General features: G+C 56.2%; 1 protein-coding gene across 1 annotated transcript in view; it reads left to right on the top strand.

Annotated features, from left to right (window-relative positions):
• The window catches only part of VWC2 (von Willebrand factor C domain containing 2), a 33,551-nt gene extending 17,581 nt beyond the window's left edge, over positions 1-15,970 (top strand). Inside the window, exons 3-4 of the mRNA XM_036327207.1 lie at positions 1,421-1,550; positions 14,503-15,970. Coding sequence (XP_036183100.1) covers positions 1,421-1,550; positions 14,503-14,654 — 282 coding nt within the window. The 3' untranslated portion in view covers positions 14,655-15,970. The remainder of the gene's footprint in view (positions 1-1,420; positions 1,551-14,502) is intronic.
• The last annotated feature ends 3,156 nt before the right edge of the window (positions 15,971-19,126 follow it).

A 19,126-nucleotide genomic window follows, 5' to 3' on the forward strand; every position in this document is an offset into this window, starting at 1 on the left:
GGGGGTGAATGTGGACACGGCCCTCAGATGCAGCCGCCGCTGTCTTCAGGGTCAGGCCCCATTCGGGGGGAGCCTTCGTCCTCCGCGATTTCACTCTGGGCTCCCCTGGGGGCCTCAGGCCTCCAACCTGCACCTGAGGCCTGGGTGTCAGCCGTGCCGCGGGGCTCCCTACAGGGCACAGGCCTGGCCGGCGGGACTGCCCGGGAGGGAGTTTAATGTTCATTTACCTCCCTGAGTGCAAACATGGGCCTCCTGGGGATGGCCCCCGGCAACACAACCTCTGCTCCCACAGAGCCAGGCCCTCTGAGGTCGGAGTCAGCATCCCCATCCGCCTGGGGACCGCGGGGGAGGCCGCTGTGTGCGCTTCTCCCACCGGGTGCGGCGGCGCCCCGGGCCTGGAACCCCAGTCAGCCCGGCCCCCAGCAAACAGCCGTCTCCGCGGCCTCACCCACAGCCCGTGGCAGCTCTGCTTCTGGGGGCCGGTCCCCACGGGCCGGTTCTCCTGCATCCTGGGTGGGCGGACAGATGGACAGGTGGGGTGCAGTGGCCCCTAGGAAAGGTGCCTCCCGCCCGCTGTGCCCGCCCAGCCGCCCTTCCAGGCACAGCCCTGAGGCTGAGGGAGGGACCCAGACGGGAGTGGGGCTGAGGCTGCGCTGCACAGAGAAGGGCAGGGTCCCACGGAGGCCTCGGAGCGGGCAGGGCCCATGCACTGGACGCCAGGAGCCGCCCTCGGGCTCAGCCTCCGGGCAGTGAGCACACGCCCCTCAGTGGGAGTTGGGAGCCCGCAGGCTCCGGGGGGGGGGGGGGGGGACTGCTCAGGCAGCTCCTGACTCAGTTTCCCTCCCGCCTCGGTGCCCCCCCCCCCACTGTCTTCCTCGGGCGCTCGCCGGGGTGCTGTGGGCTGGGTGGGGGCACAGGGGCCGGGGGAAGGGGCTTGTCCTGTCCGCATGCTGAGTGGCAGGAGCTCCGTGGGCCGCAGCCTTTGTGCGATGTTTGCCCAAACCACAGTGTGTCCGCCAGAGTCTGATGGGCTGACTGCTGGGAGCTGAGAGGGGAGAGACCCGGGGTCCCCCAACCCCGGGCCTGTGCCCCCTGAAAACCACGTGCCTAGGACACGGGCTGTCTTCCCAGCGTCTGCGGGAGAGGGCAGGCGTGTGGGGAGGGGCGGGGGGAGAGGGCAGGCGTGTGGGGAGGGGCGGGGGGAGAGGCAGGCGTGTGGGGGTAGGGGGGACGAGGGGCAGAGACACAGGCATGTGTGGAGGGTGGGGGTGGGGGAACAGGAGGGTACGGGGGGTGGGGGGCGGGGGGAGAGGGTAGGTGCATGTGGGGGGGTGGGGGGGGGCAGAGACACAGGCCTGTGGCGGGGGGAGACAGGTGCGTGCGGGAAGGACGGACGCCCTGACTGTGGCTTGTGTTGCAGGTGTCCCCGTGCGAGCGCTGCCGCTGCGAGGCCAGTGGGGAGGTGCTGTGCTCCGTGTCCGCGTGTCCCCAGACCGAGTGCGTGGACCCCGTGTACGAGCCTGACCAGTGCTGCCCCATCTGCAAAAACGGTAGGTGGTGTGTGCGTCCACCGCGGGGTGCACATCAGCGGGGTACACCTCTGTGCGCCCCGCCACCCAGAGTTCCCTCGTATTTCCTGGCGTGAAAGGTGTGGATGCGGGAGGGGCCAGGTGTCCACACAGCAGGTGCACATCTCTGTGACCTCCAGGCCCCGGGCCGCCGGGAGCTGCCCAGTAGGAGGTAGGAGTTCTCTGGTGTTGTCCTTATTGTTTATTTTAAATATATTTTATTGATTTTTTACAGAGAGGAAGGGAGAGGGATAGAGAGTTAGAAACATCGATGAGAGAGAAACATCGATCAGCCGCCTCCTGCACACCCCCCACTGGGGATGTGCCCGCAACCAAGGTACAAGCCCTTGACCGGAATTGAACCTGGGACCCTTCAGTCCGCAGGCCGATGCTCTATCCACTGAGCCAAACCGGTCAGGGCTCCTTGTTGTTTTTTAAATATATTTTTATTGATTTCAGAGAGGAAGGGAGAGGGAGAGAGAGGAACATCCATGATGAGAGTCACTGATCGGCTGCTTCCTGCAGGCCCCCACGGGGACGGAGCCCACACCCAGGCCTCTGCCCCGACCCGAATGGAACCGTGACCTCCTGGTTCCCAGGTCGGTGCCCAACCACGGAGCTTTGGCTTCCAGCCCGCTCACCTTGAACGGGTAAACAGTTTGGAATTCTTGGTACAATTTTTGCTTGAAAAGTGAAGACAGTTTCTATGAGAACAGAGCGCTCTGCAGGGATTGAGTGGGACTGGTGACTAATTCGCCGCCGCTGTCCATGCCGCTCTCACACAGAGCGCCCCCACACAGAGCGCCCCCACAAAACACAATTACACGCCGGCAGCTCACAGGTTACGGGACATCAACAACAGCGCCTTCCGTGACAGTAAATGCTCAGGCAGACGTGGCTGAGGGGACTAGGGCGGTCGGGGCTGGTGACCACCGTGGAGGCCGGCCTCTGCCCTTGCTCCGACGCCCTGACCCGCAGCGTTAAACAGCTCTTCCCCCGACGGAGGGGAATCGCCGCTCCCTCGCAGCTGCCAGAGTTGCTTCCTCAGAGCAGCAAACATCTGGGGCCAAGAAAGCCTGGAACATAAATAAATGATCACTAAGCAAATGCGACTTTGCTCACCCCCGAAGATGTGAACAGGGGTGTCAGGCTGACCTTCGAGGTTCCCGGTCTCTCTGGTGATGGGTGCGTGCAGAGGTGAGGTCCCAGGCCCGTCCCACCTGACCCCTCCGTCCGGGCTGCCCTGTGGACGTGGGTGATCAGAGGTCCCAGGTCTGCACGCGGGCGCCCCCCGCTCCTGCACGTAGAGGGGACCCACGGGGCCTGCGGGCCTGGCTCCGACTCTCCAAGGGGAACAGCACCCCCAGGAGGGCACCGGTGACAAGGATGGATGGTCCCTCAGCCTCGCTGCCGCTGGGTGGCGGTTATCCACAGCTTTACTTCCACCAGGAAACCCAGGTGGCTGGTTTGGGAAGAAAATGAAAACGTATGTAACATTTTTAAGACAAATGCTGAGAACTCAGATTATTAGAAGCAAGTTCATGGGGAATATGTGAGACACACGGCTAAGAATTAGAGTGTGTGTTTTCCCTCCTGTGTATTTCAAAGAAGAGGATAAGATCACAATTTAACCACACATGGTGAGCTGGACAGAACTGCATGGTGTGTGTCTATGTGTGCCTAAGATCTGTGCATGTGTGTGCACATGTATGTGCATGTGTTCATGTGTGTCTCTGTGTGTGCACATGTGTGTCTGTGCATGTGTGTGAGTCATATGAAGATCCTTCTCACCAAGAAAGGCTGGTTCCTATATGGCCTCATGTCAAATCTTTCCAAAATTAAGAGCCGCTGTTCATCACACAACGGTGTTGAGCTGGTGCAAAGCAGCCAGCCCACATATTTGGAAAAACATACATGCAAGGCATGTATCTGGCAAATGACTCCACAGTCCCAACACGCCAGAACCGAGTGGAGAGATAAAGACAGAACTACAAAGCGGAGTCCCCGCTCTCTTTGGACCCATGTCCTCCTGGCCTGCTGCTCAGGGGGACACGTTCCAACTGAGTTTCAGGTCCTGGGGCCGCCCGCCCCCTCTCCCCCCACGACTGTAAGCTCTGTGGCCGGGCTGCTCCCGGGACAAAGACGCCGCAGACGCCGCAGGAAAACGGGGGCTCCCATGAGTGGGATAGAAGGGTGCTGACTGCAGTGGCTGTGAGGCGTCAGAGGAGCGTGGAGGAGGGACCGGACAGCATGCTGAGTGCCTTGTGTCTGAGCAGGACTGGGGGCGACCTAACCCAACGGGCTCTGTGGCTGTTCTGTTGAATGTTTGGTCTCTTTGCTGATTTTCGGGGCAGAGTCTGTGTGTGGTGTCTGCGTGTGTGTGTGCACGCATGTGGGCTGGCATGTGGGCACACGTGTGGGCTGACATACTGCTGTTATAAGAGGAGGCGCTTGGTACTGACTTCACTGCAGGTGCAAAGGTGAATCGGGTGCGTGGCCCCTGCCCCAGAAGCTCACCGACTGCGGCCCTGCAAACAGCGGTGTCTGTGCTTCACTGAAGGAAGAGGACAGGGCGGGGGACCCCAGTAACATCGTGGTGAACACGCGTGGGTGGGGCCGCTGTTGGCCCTGGAATGACTTCATTGGGATGAACCCAGCAGTGACGCGATTGGGTCAAAGGCGGGACCTTTTTCTGATTCTGATCCGTAGAACCTGCTGTGCCACCAGGGCGCCACTCACAGCGTCCGGTGTGACGACGCACTCGCTGCCCTTTGTGAGTCGGTGCGGAGCGGCGCTCGGGGCCAGTGTGACACAGCAGCCGTCTCCGGCGCTGTTCTGCGTGCACAGGCTCAGTGCCCTTAACAGAGCGCACACGCTCTTGGTGTCTGAGAGCCCCTGGGGCAGGAAGAGCTATCGCACGCCCTGGGGGACCAGGAGGCCTTGGGGTGGCCTGCCCTGAACCCATCACTTTCTCAGCACCCCCAGGGTGGGCGTCGGGGTGCAGACTGGCTCCCTGGCTGTGCCCGCTGCAGCCTGGCTTTTACTCACAGCGATTGACGCTGGCGAGCATTCTGGCCGCCTCCAGCTCGCCCGTCACGCTGCCCACCGGGTGCGCCTCCTCGCCCACTGCAGGCGCGTCGCCTCCGGATCTGGCCCAGCTGGGCCCCGGCCCCTCCGCTCTCCAAGGATTCACATGTTAACCAACGGCACCAGGCCCAGCGCCACGCCCCGCGTGTCTGGCTCCTTCTCCGGCTGCTGGAATGAGCATCTCCCCAGACTCCCGTGCTAACTGCAGGCCGCGCCTCGCCCCACCGCCGGTCACAGCTGCCTCGGGGAGATGACTCCTGGTTAACTGTTCTCGTCCCGCTGCTGCCTGGGGTCATGTTTACAGCCCGAGGCGGCGTGCGGTCTTCTCCTGTGTCCTCGGGCTCTGAGCGTTGTTCTGGCGTCGGAAGCACGTCAGCGGAGAGTGTGGTGCGTGCAGCGGCCACTTGCTTTCCTGTGACCGCTCAGCTCGCCCTGCTGGGCCCCCTTCTCAGAACCACAGGAGGAAATCGGGGACTCCCTCTTTCTGTCCTTGCAAGTTGTAGGGTTTGGGTTTATTTTCCTTCACAATTTAAAAGACGTCTTTACTGAGTAGGATTCTCAGAACCGAGGAGCAGCTGTTAGCTTTAGAAAGGCCGCTCCGTGGGCGCCAGGGGCTGGGCGCTGCTGGAGTTCTCCGACCCCCTGCTCTCTGGGCCTCACCCCCTGTGGGATGTCCTGGGAGGTCACCTTGTCTGATCACTGGGGTTCCTGTCCATTGGCTGGTGGTAGTGTTCCCGGCTGGCGTTATTCCCGCCTTCCGGAAAGTGTGTGCAGCCCCGTCCCCAGGAGGCGCTGTCTGTCACGCCCGATACAGTGACGTGCGCCTGTCACGTCCTCAGGGAATACACTCTCCTCATCTGCTGGAAGCTGCTCTGGCTCTGGGGAGGTGCCCCGCGGCCTGCTGCCCTGTGGCTCCCACAGCTTGATCGTCTTCGGGGTGACGGTGTTTTCACTCTGACTGCTCTTTGGAATTGTCACCATGGACTTCAGTGTGGATTTTCTTTCATTGAAATGTTACCCTTTGCTTTTGGAATGTTGATATTTTATTTATTTATTTTTATATTTTCATTGATTTCAGAGAGGAAGGGAGAGGGAGAGAGAGAAACATCAGTGATGACAGAGAATCATGGATCAGCTGCTTCCCACGCACCCCCTACTAGGGATCAGGCCCATAAGCCACAGCCCACAACCCGGGCTTGTGCCCTGACCCGGAACCTAACGGTGACCTCCTGGTCCACAGGCTGATGCTCAGCCACCAGCCACGCTGGCTGGGCTGCAGTGTTGATAGTTTACATGTTCAGTTTTTTCAGTGGCAGCCATCCAGAGGAGCACTCCCCCGTCTGTGCACAGGACTTCAGGGCGACACGCGAACGCTGTGTTTGTGTAACAGTCATTTCACCTGCAGGAGAGCTGCGTTTTCTGGGAGAAACGCCATCTGAGCACCACTCTCACGGGCAAAGGGCTGGGTTTGTGCTGCGCGGGCCCTCGCGGTGGAACCTATGGGGCAGATTTGGCTCAGTGTAAACAGACACCTAATGACGAGGCTGCTGTCCACTGACGGACGCTGAGGTGGCAGGACCTCCGGCTACTGGACGTGGGTGGGCACGGACGGGGGCCGAGCTTCTGCGATGGTGAACAACCCAACATCCTCTTCTGTCCACAAGATGGTCCAGCACTCATTACAGCATCCAGACGGCAAGGAAAGACTTGTTCAGAGAGAGGATCACGGGGGGCGGGATGGTGGCAGACGGGAGACGCCGTGACCAGGAGGCCTGCAGGCTTTGTCCGCTCGGCCGGTGGGCTCCTCTGAGGGACGGCGCCCAAGCAGAGGGAGCTGGGTGTGGGAAGTGGGGCGAAGGGGGCAGGATGGGGTAGGAGACCACAGGACACGTCTCCTGGGCCCAGCCTGTTCCGGGGGGAGGCGCTGAGCCCTCTGCTTCTTCAGCAGATGGTGTCCCAGCGTCCAGGGCCCTGAAGGGAAGCTAACACGGCTTCTTCTGAGTTTCCGGCGTTGAAAACAATTCAGCTAACCATGGAGGAAAAGGGAATTTGAAGGGTCTGCGCCTGCTCACGGGAAACGGGCACCGGTGTGTCTCCTCCCAGCCCTGCAGGAGGGAAGGAGCCTTTGCAGCCAGCATTTCCAGAGCACAGCAGGGTGTGTGTGCGCGTGTGTGCACACGTGTGTGCGCATGTGTGTGTGTGTGGGGGGCTTGACCTCCAGATAAAATTCACGCTGGCGAGATATTCTCAAGTTGTATTAGCTTCTTGACAGTGAGCTTCCCAGTGGCCGTTAAGCTTCCCCCGGCCACATGTCCAGACCTGGACGCTCCATTAGCCGCAGGGTTGAAAGTGGCAGGACAGAAAGTAGCCGTGCCCAGGGAGGCCCATCTCCCAGAGTTCCACGGAGAAGGATGTTTCCAGAATCGCCACTGCAGACCCGTCCATCCTGAGTTGGAAATGTGCAGACTCCAGGGCACCCAGTGGCAGTGTCAGGAGTAGAGACGCAGAAATGCTGAAGGTGGGGCGATGCGATTTGCTGAGGGACTGCATTGGGGCATGCGAGGTGCTCAGGTGAACTCCAGGGCTCAGCCCGGCCGCTGCAGGAGGGGCCTGGTGTCTGTGGAGAAGAGTGTGGGCGGGCACAGCAGGATGGGGCGGGACGAGCTGGCGGTCAGGTTTGGATGTGTTGAGTTCTATACGCCAGCAGAGATCCATGGGACGTTGTCCAGCTGGTGGTTGGGGCGTGGAAGTCAGAGGGGGGGCCCAGACCAGGGAGGTGAATGTGGAAGTGACCTTTGGGTCATCCTGCCCAGAGGCCAGGTGTTGGCCTTGATCTTGGGTAAAGTCATTGGTTGGCTGAGATCAGCAGTGGTCCCCTGGGCCCTCGCTGGTGGGTAGGATTTGGGACTGAGGTGGGCTTGTTCTTTTCCCAGACGTTCCCCTCTGCTCCGTGACCAGGGCTGTTCCCTGACCAGGGCTGCTCCGTGACCAGGGCTGTTCCCTGACCAGGGCTGTTCCATGACCAGGGCTGCTCCGTGACCAGGGCGGTTCCGTGACCAGGGCGGTTCCGTGACCAGGGCTGCTCCGTGACCAGGGCGGTTCCGTGACCAGGGCGGTTCCATGATCAGGGCTGCTCCGTGACCAGGGCGGTTCCGTGAGCAGGGCGGTTCCGTGACCAGGGCTGTTCCGTGACCAGGGCCGCTCCGTGACCAGGGCCGCTCCGTGACCAGGGCGGTTCCGTGACCAGGGCTGTTTATTCCGTGAGCAGGGCTGTTTATTCCGTGACCAGGGCCGCTCCATGACCAGGGCTGCTCCGTGGCCAGGGCTGTTCCGTGACCAGGGCTGTTCCGTGACCAGAGCTGTTCCGTGACCAGGGCTGCTCCGTGGCCAGGGCTGCTCCGTGGCCAGGGCTGTTCCGTGACCAGGGCTGTTCCGTGACCAGAGCTGTTCCGTGACCAGGGCTGCTCCGTGACCAGGGCTGCTCCGTGACCAGGGCCGCTCCGTGACCAGGGCCGCTCCGTGACCAGGGCCGCTCCGTGACCAGGGCTGTTCCGTGACCAGGGCTGCTCCGTGACCAGGGCCGCTCCGTGACCAGGGCCGTTCCGTGACCAGGGCTGTTCCGTGACCAGGGCTGCTCCATGACCAGGGTGGTTCCGTGACCAGGGCGGTTCCGTGACCAGGGCGGTTCTGTGACCAGAGCTGTTCCGTGACCAGGGCTGCTCCGTGACCAGGGCTGCTCCATGACCAGGGTGGTTCCGTGACCAGGGCGGTTCCGTGACCAGGGCGGTTCCGTGACCAGGGCTGCTCCGTGACCAGGGCTGCTCCGTGAGCAGGGCGGTTCTCTGACCAGGGCTGTTTATTCCATGACCAGAGCTGTTCCGTGACCAGGGCCGTTCCGTGGCCAGGGCCACTCCATGACCAGGGCCGCTCCGTGACCAGGGCTGTTCCGTGAGCAGGGCTGTTTATTCCGTGAGCAGGGCCGCTCCGTGAGCTGACATTCCGATTTGCTGAGTGATCTCCATGGGTTCTGTGGGCCTTGGGCGGACGTCAAAGTTGACTTGGTGCAGCTTATTGGGAGATTCCAGTGTCTTCTTTCTTTCTTCCCGGTGGCTAATTCGTTTCCAGGAGGGACTCTGCGGGAAGACAATCCCCCAATTACATGGAGAGTAAACCTGGGCAGGAAGTGTCCCTCACACATGAAGGACCCCAGGCCGGAAGCAGATCCAGAGCTGAGAGGGGGACCCAGTGATGTCTGTGTGCCCAGCAGCAGGTGTGTGTGTGGGGGGGAGCTGCCCCAAGGATTCGGTAGCCCTACTAAGTGTCAGAGTCTGTGCTGTGTGCTGAAGCATCAACAGAAAATACGCTGGGTTCTGGTCACAGGGCAGATGGAGCTGAAGTCCATGAAACTCCTAGTACAAATGCAAAAGATGGGAGACACGTATGTATATGGACATAGAGTTTGTGTTGCTTTTGAAATATGTAGCCTCATTTGAAAGAAAAACAAAGTAAAGTCCCTTAGGTTCTAGAATGAAGAGAGAGGTGTAAGCCAGGGTAATGTTGGGCCGTTAGGCCGCAGTGACGCGGTCTGGCTAGGGCCCCCGGGGACTGTGCGATGGTCCCTTATGGGGACCAGGGACGGGAAGAGTCGCTGTCGATGTCGCTGAGCCTGAAGGTCAGCAGCGTTCCTGCACCAGGGACAGCCGGTCAGAAAGTGTAATAAGCTGGGCGACTGCTTCATTGTCACCCAAAGGACAGATGAGACTGTCTGAATATTTTTACTCCCTTTTCCACGCTTAATTTGTTATAATGACCATTCGGTGTTAAACCCAAAGAAACACCAAGTTGAAGCTTTTACAATGGCGTGATGACCAAATTCCTTATGTAAGAAATCAAAGGTCTTGCATTGCTTCAGAGGAAAATACAGCTCTTAGTTACCCATCCCTGGGGATGAAAGGGGAACTCGGCCCTGGTTGGGTGGCTCAATGGTTGGAGCGCTGTCCTATGCACCAAAAAGTTGTGGGTTCCACCCCAGTCAGGGCCCCTGCAGGAGGCAACCAATGGACATTTCTCTCTCTCTCTCTCTCTCTCTCTCTCTCTCTCTCTGTCTCTTCTTCCCTCCCCTCCTCTCTCCTTCCCTCTCTCTAATATCAATAAAAACATTAAATGGGAGCGTGTAGGCCAGTGGTTCTCAACCTTCCTAATGCCGCGACCCTTTAATACAGTTCCTCATGTTGTGGCCCCCAATTTCATTGTTACACATTGAACATAATTAAAGCATAGTGATTAATCACAAAACAATGTGTAATTATATATGTGTTTTCCGATGGTCTTAGGTGACCCCTGTGAAAGGGTCGTTCGACCCCGAAGGGCTCGCGACCCACAGGTTGAGAACCGCTGACGTAGATGATAGTGACCAGAAGCCAGAGAAAGGGACTTTGTTAGGTCGTCTGCTTTCATTCTGAGTTTAACCAAAGCCTGGGATGCTGTTCCCAGACTAATCCCATGTGGCACCAGCCCATCACCCTTGACCTGGGTCGGGTATTTCATCCAGGTAACGAGAGAATTGTGTTCACGTCTATGAAACCAAACTGGTAACAGAGGATTGAAGAAGATACATTAAGAGAGAAATGTGTGGGTGGATGGTTTTCATTAATATTTTTACTCTTCAAGTCATGCTTTTGTCTGCAGCTTTTATTCAAACCCTGTTTAAAAACTGTGATAATGTGTGCCCAGAATTTATACAAATATTTTGGGGCCTGGCAAAATCTTCCAAAATTTTGATATGCAAAAGATATATGGCCAAAACCGGTTTGGCTCAGTGGATAGAGCGTCGGCCTGCAGACTGAAAGGTCCCAGGTTCGATTCCGGTCAAGGGCATGTACTAGGGTTGCGGGCATATCCCCAGTAGGAGATGTGCAGGAGGCAGCTGGTCGATGTTTCTCTCTCATCGATGTTTCTAACTCTCTATCTCTCTCTCTTCCTCTCTGTAAAAAATCAATAAAATATATTAAAAAAAAAAAAGATATATGTATATATGCACTCTGAGCAAGAAACCACACCACGCTTTATATATGTATTCTTCTCAGAGAGAATTTAGGTCACAGGTTCATACTACCTGTGTTCTGCCCTCGAACAACATTTGAAATACATGAGAATGTGTGCACAATTTACTGCTAAGGAATATAGCCAATAATCGCTGGAATTGTTAGCCTTTGAAGTCCAAGTCACTTGCTTTGTGTGACAGGAGAAACTGGCTTTTCAGAGGACGACATGTGGCAACTATTGAAGTGAGTTGAGAACCTTAACAAAAATGGCCCAGTTCTTTTCAAATGTTTTGATTAAACGTACTCCATAGAGATGGGAGGCCTCTAGACGAAGAATTGCTGCTGCGATGCTCATTGAGGGAAATTTAAGCAGCCGGAGCTCTGTGCGGCTCCGTGGGCAGGTAAATGTTCCCCAGGCCGCCTGCATAATCCAACTTAATGACGCGGAGACATTCTTGGATTGATTGCGGGAAACGTGTCTATCTTTTGCAAAAACTGTTATTAAAGCGAGGATGCTGGGCTATTTCTCTCTCACTGTGTAGACCCCTCGGAACATGGGGCCGCCCCGGCTGCCTGTCAAGGCCCTGCCTCCTTCCCACACGTGCCCGCCCCCAGGAAGGTGCCTGAACAGGGCGATTGCTCTTTGGTCGGAAGTTCTTTTCTTACGTGGCTCGTGGATGGATCCATGCTTCTTTGAACACTGAATGCAAACTATTAGACTCGCCATCATGTTCTAGGACAGCGGTCGCCAACCCGGGTCCGTGGGCCACTGGTGGTCTGTGAGGTACGCAAGGTTGGCGACCGCTGTTCTAGAACTTTAGAGAAGAGGCTTGCAGGCACATCCCCCGCCCTGAGCGTGGAGAACTCTAGTAGCCGGGGAAGCCAGGATTCTGGGCAGCACCTGCTTGACGGGGCGCCTCAGACCTGTCAGCCCCGAGTCTGGACCCTGCAGAGCTCGGCTCCGGCCGGGGCACACCGTTAGCCAGTCAACCAGGACCTGGAGGGCGGGCTGCGGCCGGCAGTCAGGCTGCCCACTGCCCACAGCAGCACGGATTGTGCTCCAGCAAAACCACGTGGAAGGTGAGAAGGAATGAATCCCTTTTCCCTGGACGATGGCTGCGGTCTTATCTCTGGTCTTATCACTGGTGGCTTGGCAGAGCTCAGGGAAGGATGAGGGCTAATTAGTAAGAGATGCGCATCGCTTGTGCGAAAGCAGACGCCAGGTTTGGGTCTCTTTTGCCAAATGACTTTCGCGTAAATTTCAAAATCTCCATCGCAGGTTCATTTCCTTGGTCTCAGACCAGCCGGCGAGAGCACAGTGCGAGGGCGGTGCTTACGGGCTGCTGTGCGAGGAGTTTGGAAGGTCAGGGCGTTTCCTCACTGGGAGCAGCTGGTTGGGTTCCATGGAAAGCGCACTGCCTTTCGTTGGAAAGACGGTTTTGTTTTCTCTGTCGGCCTCAGTGTGGTGACCAGGAGGGGCCTCCGTCTCCTCATCTGTAAGGTGGGAGAGTAACGAGGCTGCAAAGGCTGTTTAAGCCTCCCCCCCCCCCCCCCCCCCGGGCGCAGCACCTGTTAGAGCCCTGGGAGTGCAGCACCTGCTGTTAGAGCACCAGGCACAGCACCTGCTGTTAGGGCACCGGGCTCGCTGGGCTGCGAGGAAAGGCGTCTGGGAAAACCTCCGCGCTCGCTGGGCAGCCCGGCCTGGAGGGCCTGGAGCAGGAAGAAGCTGGTGCTGTTGTTTCAGGAGCCCTGACACTTTATCCTATTTAAGACCCTCTTCCTCCTCCCGCTTTCTGACAGCCCGACCCTGCCTTCAGCCATCACCTGTCAACAGCTTTACTCAGTGCTGAGAAGAAACGGGGCCTGATTAGCTGGAAAGCCAGTCTCTTAATCGCCAGGTGGAGCGGCTTTCCTTGCCCCCCACCCGTCTGTCTCAGGGTCTGCCAGACCTGCCAAGCCCGCTTCGAACCCGAGTCCCCACTCCCAGCAGGTGCTTCCTCTGCGCTCCCTGCACCAGCGGTCCCGGCTCCGCCCGGTTCCCGGGACGGGCTTGGCGGTTCAGTCGCGTTTAACCGCCTCCATTCCTCAGGACCCGCGGGGGCAGAGCTCTCCACTCCAGAGCCGCCTCTGCAGACGTAGCGGTGACGCCCAAGGAACTGGAGCGAAGGTGTGGCCACCAGCATCCTCCGCGGGGTCCTGACAATCAAATGAGAGGATAAGTTGGACAACACGGCCTCTCCGGGCTCGCTCACCAGCCTCCTGCTGGGCCACTGACCTTCCCCGTCCTCCGGGGACCCTTTCCAAGGTCAAGGACAGAGTCAGGAAGGACGATCGTTCTGTGACTGTCCTGGTTGATCTGTTGCTGGGGTGACACGGAACCAAAAACTGTCTAGGCCTCACTTTTTCCCTGGTGAGTGGTCACTGTTTTGGCATCAGTTGCCGTATTTAAACCTTTGTTGTTTTCTTTCCTTTTTAAAAATATATTTTTATTGGTTTCAGAGAAGAAGGGAGAGGGAGAGAGAGAAAGAAACATCCATGATGAGAGAGAATCACTGATCAGCTGCCTCCTACACGCCCCACACTGGGGATCAAGCCTGCAACCCGGGCCTGTGCCCTTGACTGGAATCGAACCCTGACCTCCTGGCTCATAGGTCAGAGCTCAACCACTGAGCCATGCCGGCCGATGTTGTTGTTTTCAAATAGGTAGAGATTTCCAATGGTGCCTCCATCATTTCCCTGCCCCTCCCCCATGCGCTGCTCGCTCCCCCTCTCCCCCCTCGCTGAGTTGTGCAAGTGTGGCTGAGAGCCTGTACTTGGTTGCGTGGGCTCAGTGTTCTGTAGCCTTTAGTAGACAGGTTTCCTTCCCTTGCTTTCGCCTGGACGCCTGTAGGCGTCGTGATGAAGCATTCGGGAGGCGAGCACTCACAGACGCAGACGCTCCAGGCAGAGGCAGGAGGTGAGAACTGGAGCGCACTGCCCAGGGTCGGGGTCAGGCGGCCTCACGTCAGCCGCAGTAATGACAGGCATCTCCGTCCTAGAGGGAGGCTGGCAGCTGAACCAGGTGTGTGGGCACAGCGTCGAACTGTTTCAACTCCTCGGGCACCTGCTGACGGTCGCGTCTCCCTGCCCGGGGCCTCACCTGAAGGTGGACGTGGCCCCTGTGGGGGTGGAGGGGCTCACAGTGGATGTTGGTTGAGGATCCCCCAGGTCCTCACGGGCACCTGTGGCGGATGCAGCCGGGAGCGTGTGCGGATGGCGGGTCTCAGCTTGGGTCCCAGAGCAGCCTCAGCATCACCCGGGAATTGGATTCCAAAGCCAGTTTCAAGCTGTGATTGCGGAGCTGGGGTGGCTGGGCCGGAGACACGTGTGAAGAGCCCTCTAGGCGGGTGGTTCGCCTCTGACGCCCGCAAAGCCGCCTGCGTGCTGTGGCAGCTGCGCGGGACACGGGTTGTTTCAAGCAGCTGGTGTGCTCAACTCTCACTCGGAAAAGTGCCTGAAGAATAAGACTGGTTCTCGGAAGCCACGGTTAATTATGTTTTTTCTAAGATGATGTAGAATTAATTAGCTCGAATGACTGCAGACTTGGCCTATGGGTAGGTCAGGCCCCCAGATGGGATAATCTGTTAGTGAAAAGAACAGAGCTGTCCGTCACGTGGACAGTTTTTAAATAACATTGGTTATACTTCAGGAAGAGCGTGGGGTGCTGCCCCTTCACTTAGGACTTCTCTGTCCTTCGTGAGAGTGACAGACGTGGACGGGAAGCCGGCACCTGATTGAACCCGCTGCGTGTCTCTGTGTTTCAGGTCCCAACTGCTTTGCCGAAACCGCCGTCATCCCCGCCGGGCGAGAAGTGAAGACGGACGAGTGCACCGTCTGCCACTGCACCTACGAGGAGGGCACGTGGCGGGTCGAGCGGCAGGCCACGTGCACCCGACACGAGTGCCGGCAGCGGTAGGCCCCAGCCGCATGAGAACGCCGGCTCCTTCTGGAACACTTCCCTGATGCGAACATTCCAGGGGGCTCTGGGAAGTGCCACCCAAAAGGAGACTTTTGATGAGGGACAATGGGGGATTGTCGGGACTTTTGCTTTTCTTGGTAACAATTACTGCAAGAGAAGGAAGTGGATATAGTTCAGAACATCACCGAGAACTCTGGGCAGGAAGCCCCTCTCTCAATAAACGTGCTATTTTCAGAGCAAGTGCAGTCAAGTCCACTGTTCTCTGTGCGAGGATTTCTATCCCCCGTCAGAGAGCTCACCGCTGTTTTCTATAGACACAGATTAAGATGCTGTGCTGCCCACCGTCCGCACTGTGCACCTTCTCAGTTCTGTCCCCATCACGTGACATCGTTGGGGGCTGATCCTCCTCCACGTCTCGGAACGCTGTACCCATGAGCAGGTCATGAAATAATGGGGCTGATTTCTCCTGGGGCCCTGCCCACATGCGGTTTCCTTTCAGAGGTATATCTAGCGTCTGTCCTTAGAAGGCCCGGTGTGATTCACACAAATGTAATGTTCCCGTCTTGCACTTTATTGCTGTTGTCACCTCCATGCTGTCGCTTGGAAAATGCAGGTATCAGGTAACTAACGGGCACTTTTTCTGTCCATCTGAAGCACCCTGCTGGATGGACACATACATGTTTCATTTTCACTGACATTACTTTGTCTCCTAATCATGAATTTAAATTGTCCCCTAGACCGAGGAGCAGGGTGAGCTGGACAGCTTGCACCATTGTTCTGTCCAGCTGAAGCAGGCAGGAAAATAGGGAGTCCCTTGACTGACTGGAGGGGGGTTAAGGCAGATGAACTCCTGATTGAGTCTATGCCTGAAGTCTGAATGGGCACAGAAACCCCAGCACTCCATTCAGTGGACTCACGCTTCTCCTCAGAATGACCACAGCTTTGGCTCTAAATTACGATTACCCAAAATTTTAAAGATAAAGCATATTATCAAAGTTGAGGAGGCACCCAGGCCTATGAGACAAGCTGAACACAAAGGGCAGAAACCAAGAACAATAGGGACAGAGTTACAGGGTCTCCAAAGAGTGGAATAATCAGAACCCATGCAAGATAACAGTGCTGTGCTCAAGGAGGTACAGGATAAAAATGCAAATCTCAGCAGAGTCTTAGAAACCTAACGGGCCAGTCAAATGGAAAAGAACCAAGAATTTGGAACTGAGCCAAGACCAGTTTGGCTCGGTTAATAGAGTGTCGGCCTGCGGACTGAAGGGTCCCAGGTTCGATTCTGGTCAAGGGCATGTACCTTGGTTGTGGGCGCATCCCCAGTAGGAGGTGTGCAGGAGGCAGCTGGTCGATGTTTCTCTCTCATCGATGTTTCTAGCTCTCTGTCCCTCTCCCTTCCTCTCTGTGGAAAATCAATAAAAATATATATTAAAAAAAAAGAATTTGGAACTGAACAATATAATAACTAAGATTAAAGATTCAGTTGAATGAGTTTAACAACATATTAGACATAGTTTAAGAGAAAATGGTGAACTTGAAGACAGAGCACCAACAAGAAGCACATGTAGAAAACGCATAAGGAAGCACAAGAGAGTAAAGAATGTGGTGAGCTTTTAAAGCTACAGAGGGAGAGAATGGAGCAGAAGCAACACTGAACAGGTAATGGCTGATAGTCCTCTGAAGCTGATGGACCACGTGCAGTGAAGAGTTCCAGAGTAACACCACTACAGTGAAACAAGGGAAATGAAAATCCCAAGCAGCCAGAAGACAAGTGCTGATTCCATTCACAAACAATTATAATGATATGGTATCCAAAGGAACCATGGAATTCTGGAGACAGTTGGATATTTTCAATGTGCAGAAGGAAAATAACTGCTAATGTAGAATTCTAGACACAGAAATAGCACCTATAGATCACTACGGTACCCACAGGTGCCCCTCAAGTCTCATGCGGAGGCTTCCATTGTTTTTACAAACAGTGTGAAAGTCATAGTATAGTTTTACTCCCTTGGCCTCTTTCTTACACATGTTGTTTAGGTGTATTTTAAATCTGACAAGTCTTTACTTTTATTTTTCTAATAGCCACTATCGATTTAGCTATATACCCATATTTGTGATTTGATTCCTTCTTTCACTTTTTATTGCAGATTATTTTCTTCTGCCTGAAGAATATTTTTTGGTATATTTTGAAATGAATTTCTAGTAGTGGTAGTATTTTTCAGCTATTACTCAATTGAAAATATCTTTATGTTGACTGCATTCTTAAAGGACAAGGTTAGAAAATGGTGAAGGACCAACAATTATTTGATCTTGATAAGGATGTACGCTATAATTTATAGGGTAATATTTTTACATTTAACTGGTGGAATGAAAAGGAGACAAAATAATAATAAAAGATATAGAAGACCTGAATATTAGAATTAACAAAGTTGACCTAGTGGACAGGTACATAATTCTTCTTGAAAAAATTATGGGACACATATTTTTTAAAGTATATGTGGAAAATTTATAAACAAAGACTTCATGCTGAGCCATAGTACATTATAAAGAACTGACACCACACAGAATGTAAATCCTGACGCCAGTTCAGTGAGACTATACGTTATGAGAAAAGCCAAACAAAAGCTCTTCCTATGTTGCAAATTAAGAAATAGAATTCTAAATGTCCCTGGGACAAAGGAGATGCCACAATAAAAACCGTAACCCTAATGCCCTTGATCATGAACAAAACGAGAGGGCAGGCACGAGTAGCCAGTGTCAGGAATGGAAGGGGAGGCGTCGCTGCAGACATGGCGTCAGTGCTCACGGCGGGTCACCAGTCCCCTTGCTCCTCACATGGGAAGACAGGCGCTTGTCAGAGCTGTGACACCTTCACTCCCTGCCATCCCCAGCGCCTCCTACAGTGGGCACTGCAGCTTCCCATCCACTTTTACCCCAGGACACGCAGAGGATGGGTGGCACTCCTCCGTCCCAGGTGCCATGGCATGGCATGCAGGTTCCCCCGGATGTTGGGGGTCAGCCCTTGTACAGTCCCCTCCTTTTGGCCGCTGGTTCAGCAGCACGAGGTGGACGTTCTGGGTTGCAATTTAATAGAAGCGTTCCTCCCTCACACAGTACCTCTGAGCTCGCCTTGTCCCAAACTGCAGAGACGAGACATGCTTTGCTACTAAACACGGCGTAATCGTGAGAAGCCACTCCTACCGCCCTCCCTCCAACACACGCACAGTTCTGGAACCCATGAGTTTAGCTATAGAAGCAGCACCGCCAACCATCCCTGTCACACAGGTGGGGAAAGTGCCAGGGGCTCCCACTAGGCCCTTCTTACAGCCACCACCGTCGCTCCACAGACATAAAATCAATGAGGGACACGTGGCCAGCTGCCATCACTTGGCGATTTAGAGCGGAACTCGTACCCTGGAGGACGGTGCCTCCCTACTCAGCGCTGCCACTCGGCTGGGACCATCAGAGTCTGACGGGCTCCCCACAGCCCGCAGTCCAGCTGCTCCAGGACATGGGGTCCGTGGAGTTACCAGTAAATGACGAGAGTGGAAGCCCACTGCAGAGCTCATTTCCTGTCCAGTGAGCACCCGCTCAGCTGCAGTGTTGTGATAAGCATGACGACAGCGATAGGAAGCATGCAGTACGATCACAGACGGTGGAGTGGCAGGAATTCTGGAGAGCAAGTCCACTCCAGCTCCAGTGGGAACGGAGCGCTGGCCCTTCGCGGGGAAGCTGGCCAGGGGAGCCGCCTGCTGCCCGGTGCTGGCGGGCTCCTTGTTGGGCTCTGACTGCGTGGGAACACGGGCACCCAGAGGGGCTTGGTCAGATGGCACCTGGTAGCCCAGCAGAACGTCCATCTCTGTCCCCGAGACAAGGACAAGGACGAGGAGCTGCCCACGGGCCGCAGAACGGCCGTCTTGTCCGTTGGCTGAGCAGGTCCTCCAGTTTCTCAGGGCGTTCGCTCTCCGCACAGGTCCGTTTCCTCCCAGCACCTCGGTACCAAATTCCCACTCTTGTTCTTCCAAGTCCCCGACCATTGACTTGTTTACAAATGTCTGCAGCTCCACACCATCAGCTCTCATTCCCCAAGTGGGGAAGCAGATGCACGGCTCCAGATTCCACCTGTGCAAGGTGCCCCTTTTCCACGCCCCTCAGCCCCGAGGTGCCTGCGGCTGTCCACTGGGGGGCGCTGTCAGCCAGCTGGAAGTCTGCTCCAACATCTCCCCCCTGAATGTGTCGCAGAGAAGTCCCCAGGAGCTGGTAGACAACACAGGCAGAAGGGAGGAGGCGCGAGGAGGAGCGTGAGACCCTGAGCCACTTGCTCATGGACCGCACTCTGCCGTCAGGACCCGCCTGAGCCCAGCTCCTTACACACCAGGCTCCCCCGGGGCTCACGGAGCTGCTGTGCACACCCCACTTCCTGGCTCAGTGTCATGCAATTGTACACGTGACTCTCTCACCTGGAC

Source organism: Myotis myotis, unplaced genomic scaffold (genome assembly GCF_014108235.1).
Source record: "Myotis myotis isolate mMyoMyo1 unplaced genomic scaffold, mMyoMyo1.p scaffold_m19_p_11, whole genome shotgun sequence".
NCBI classification, from domain to species: Eukaryota; Metazoa; Chordata; class Mammalia; order Chiroptera; family Vespertilionidae; genus Myotis; species Myotis myotis.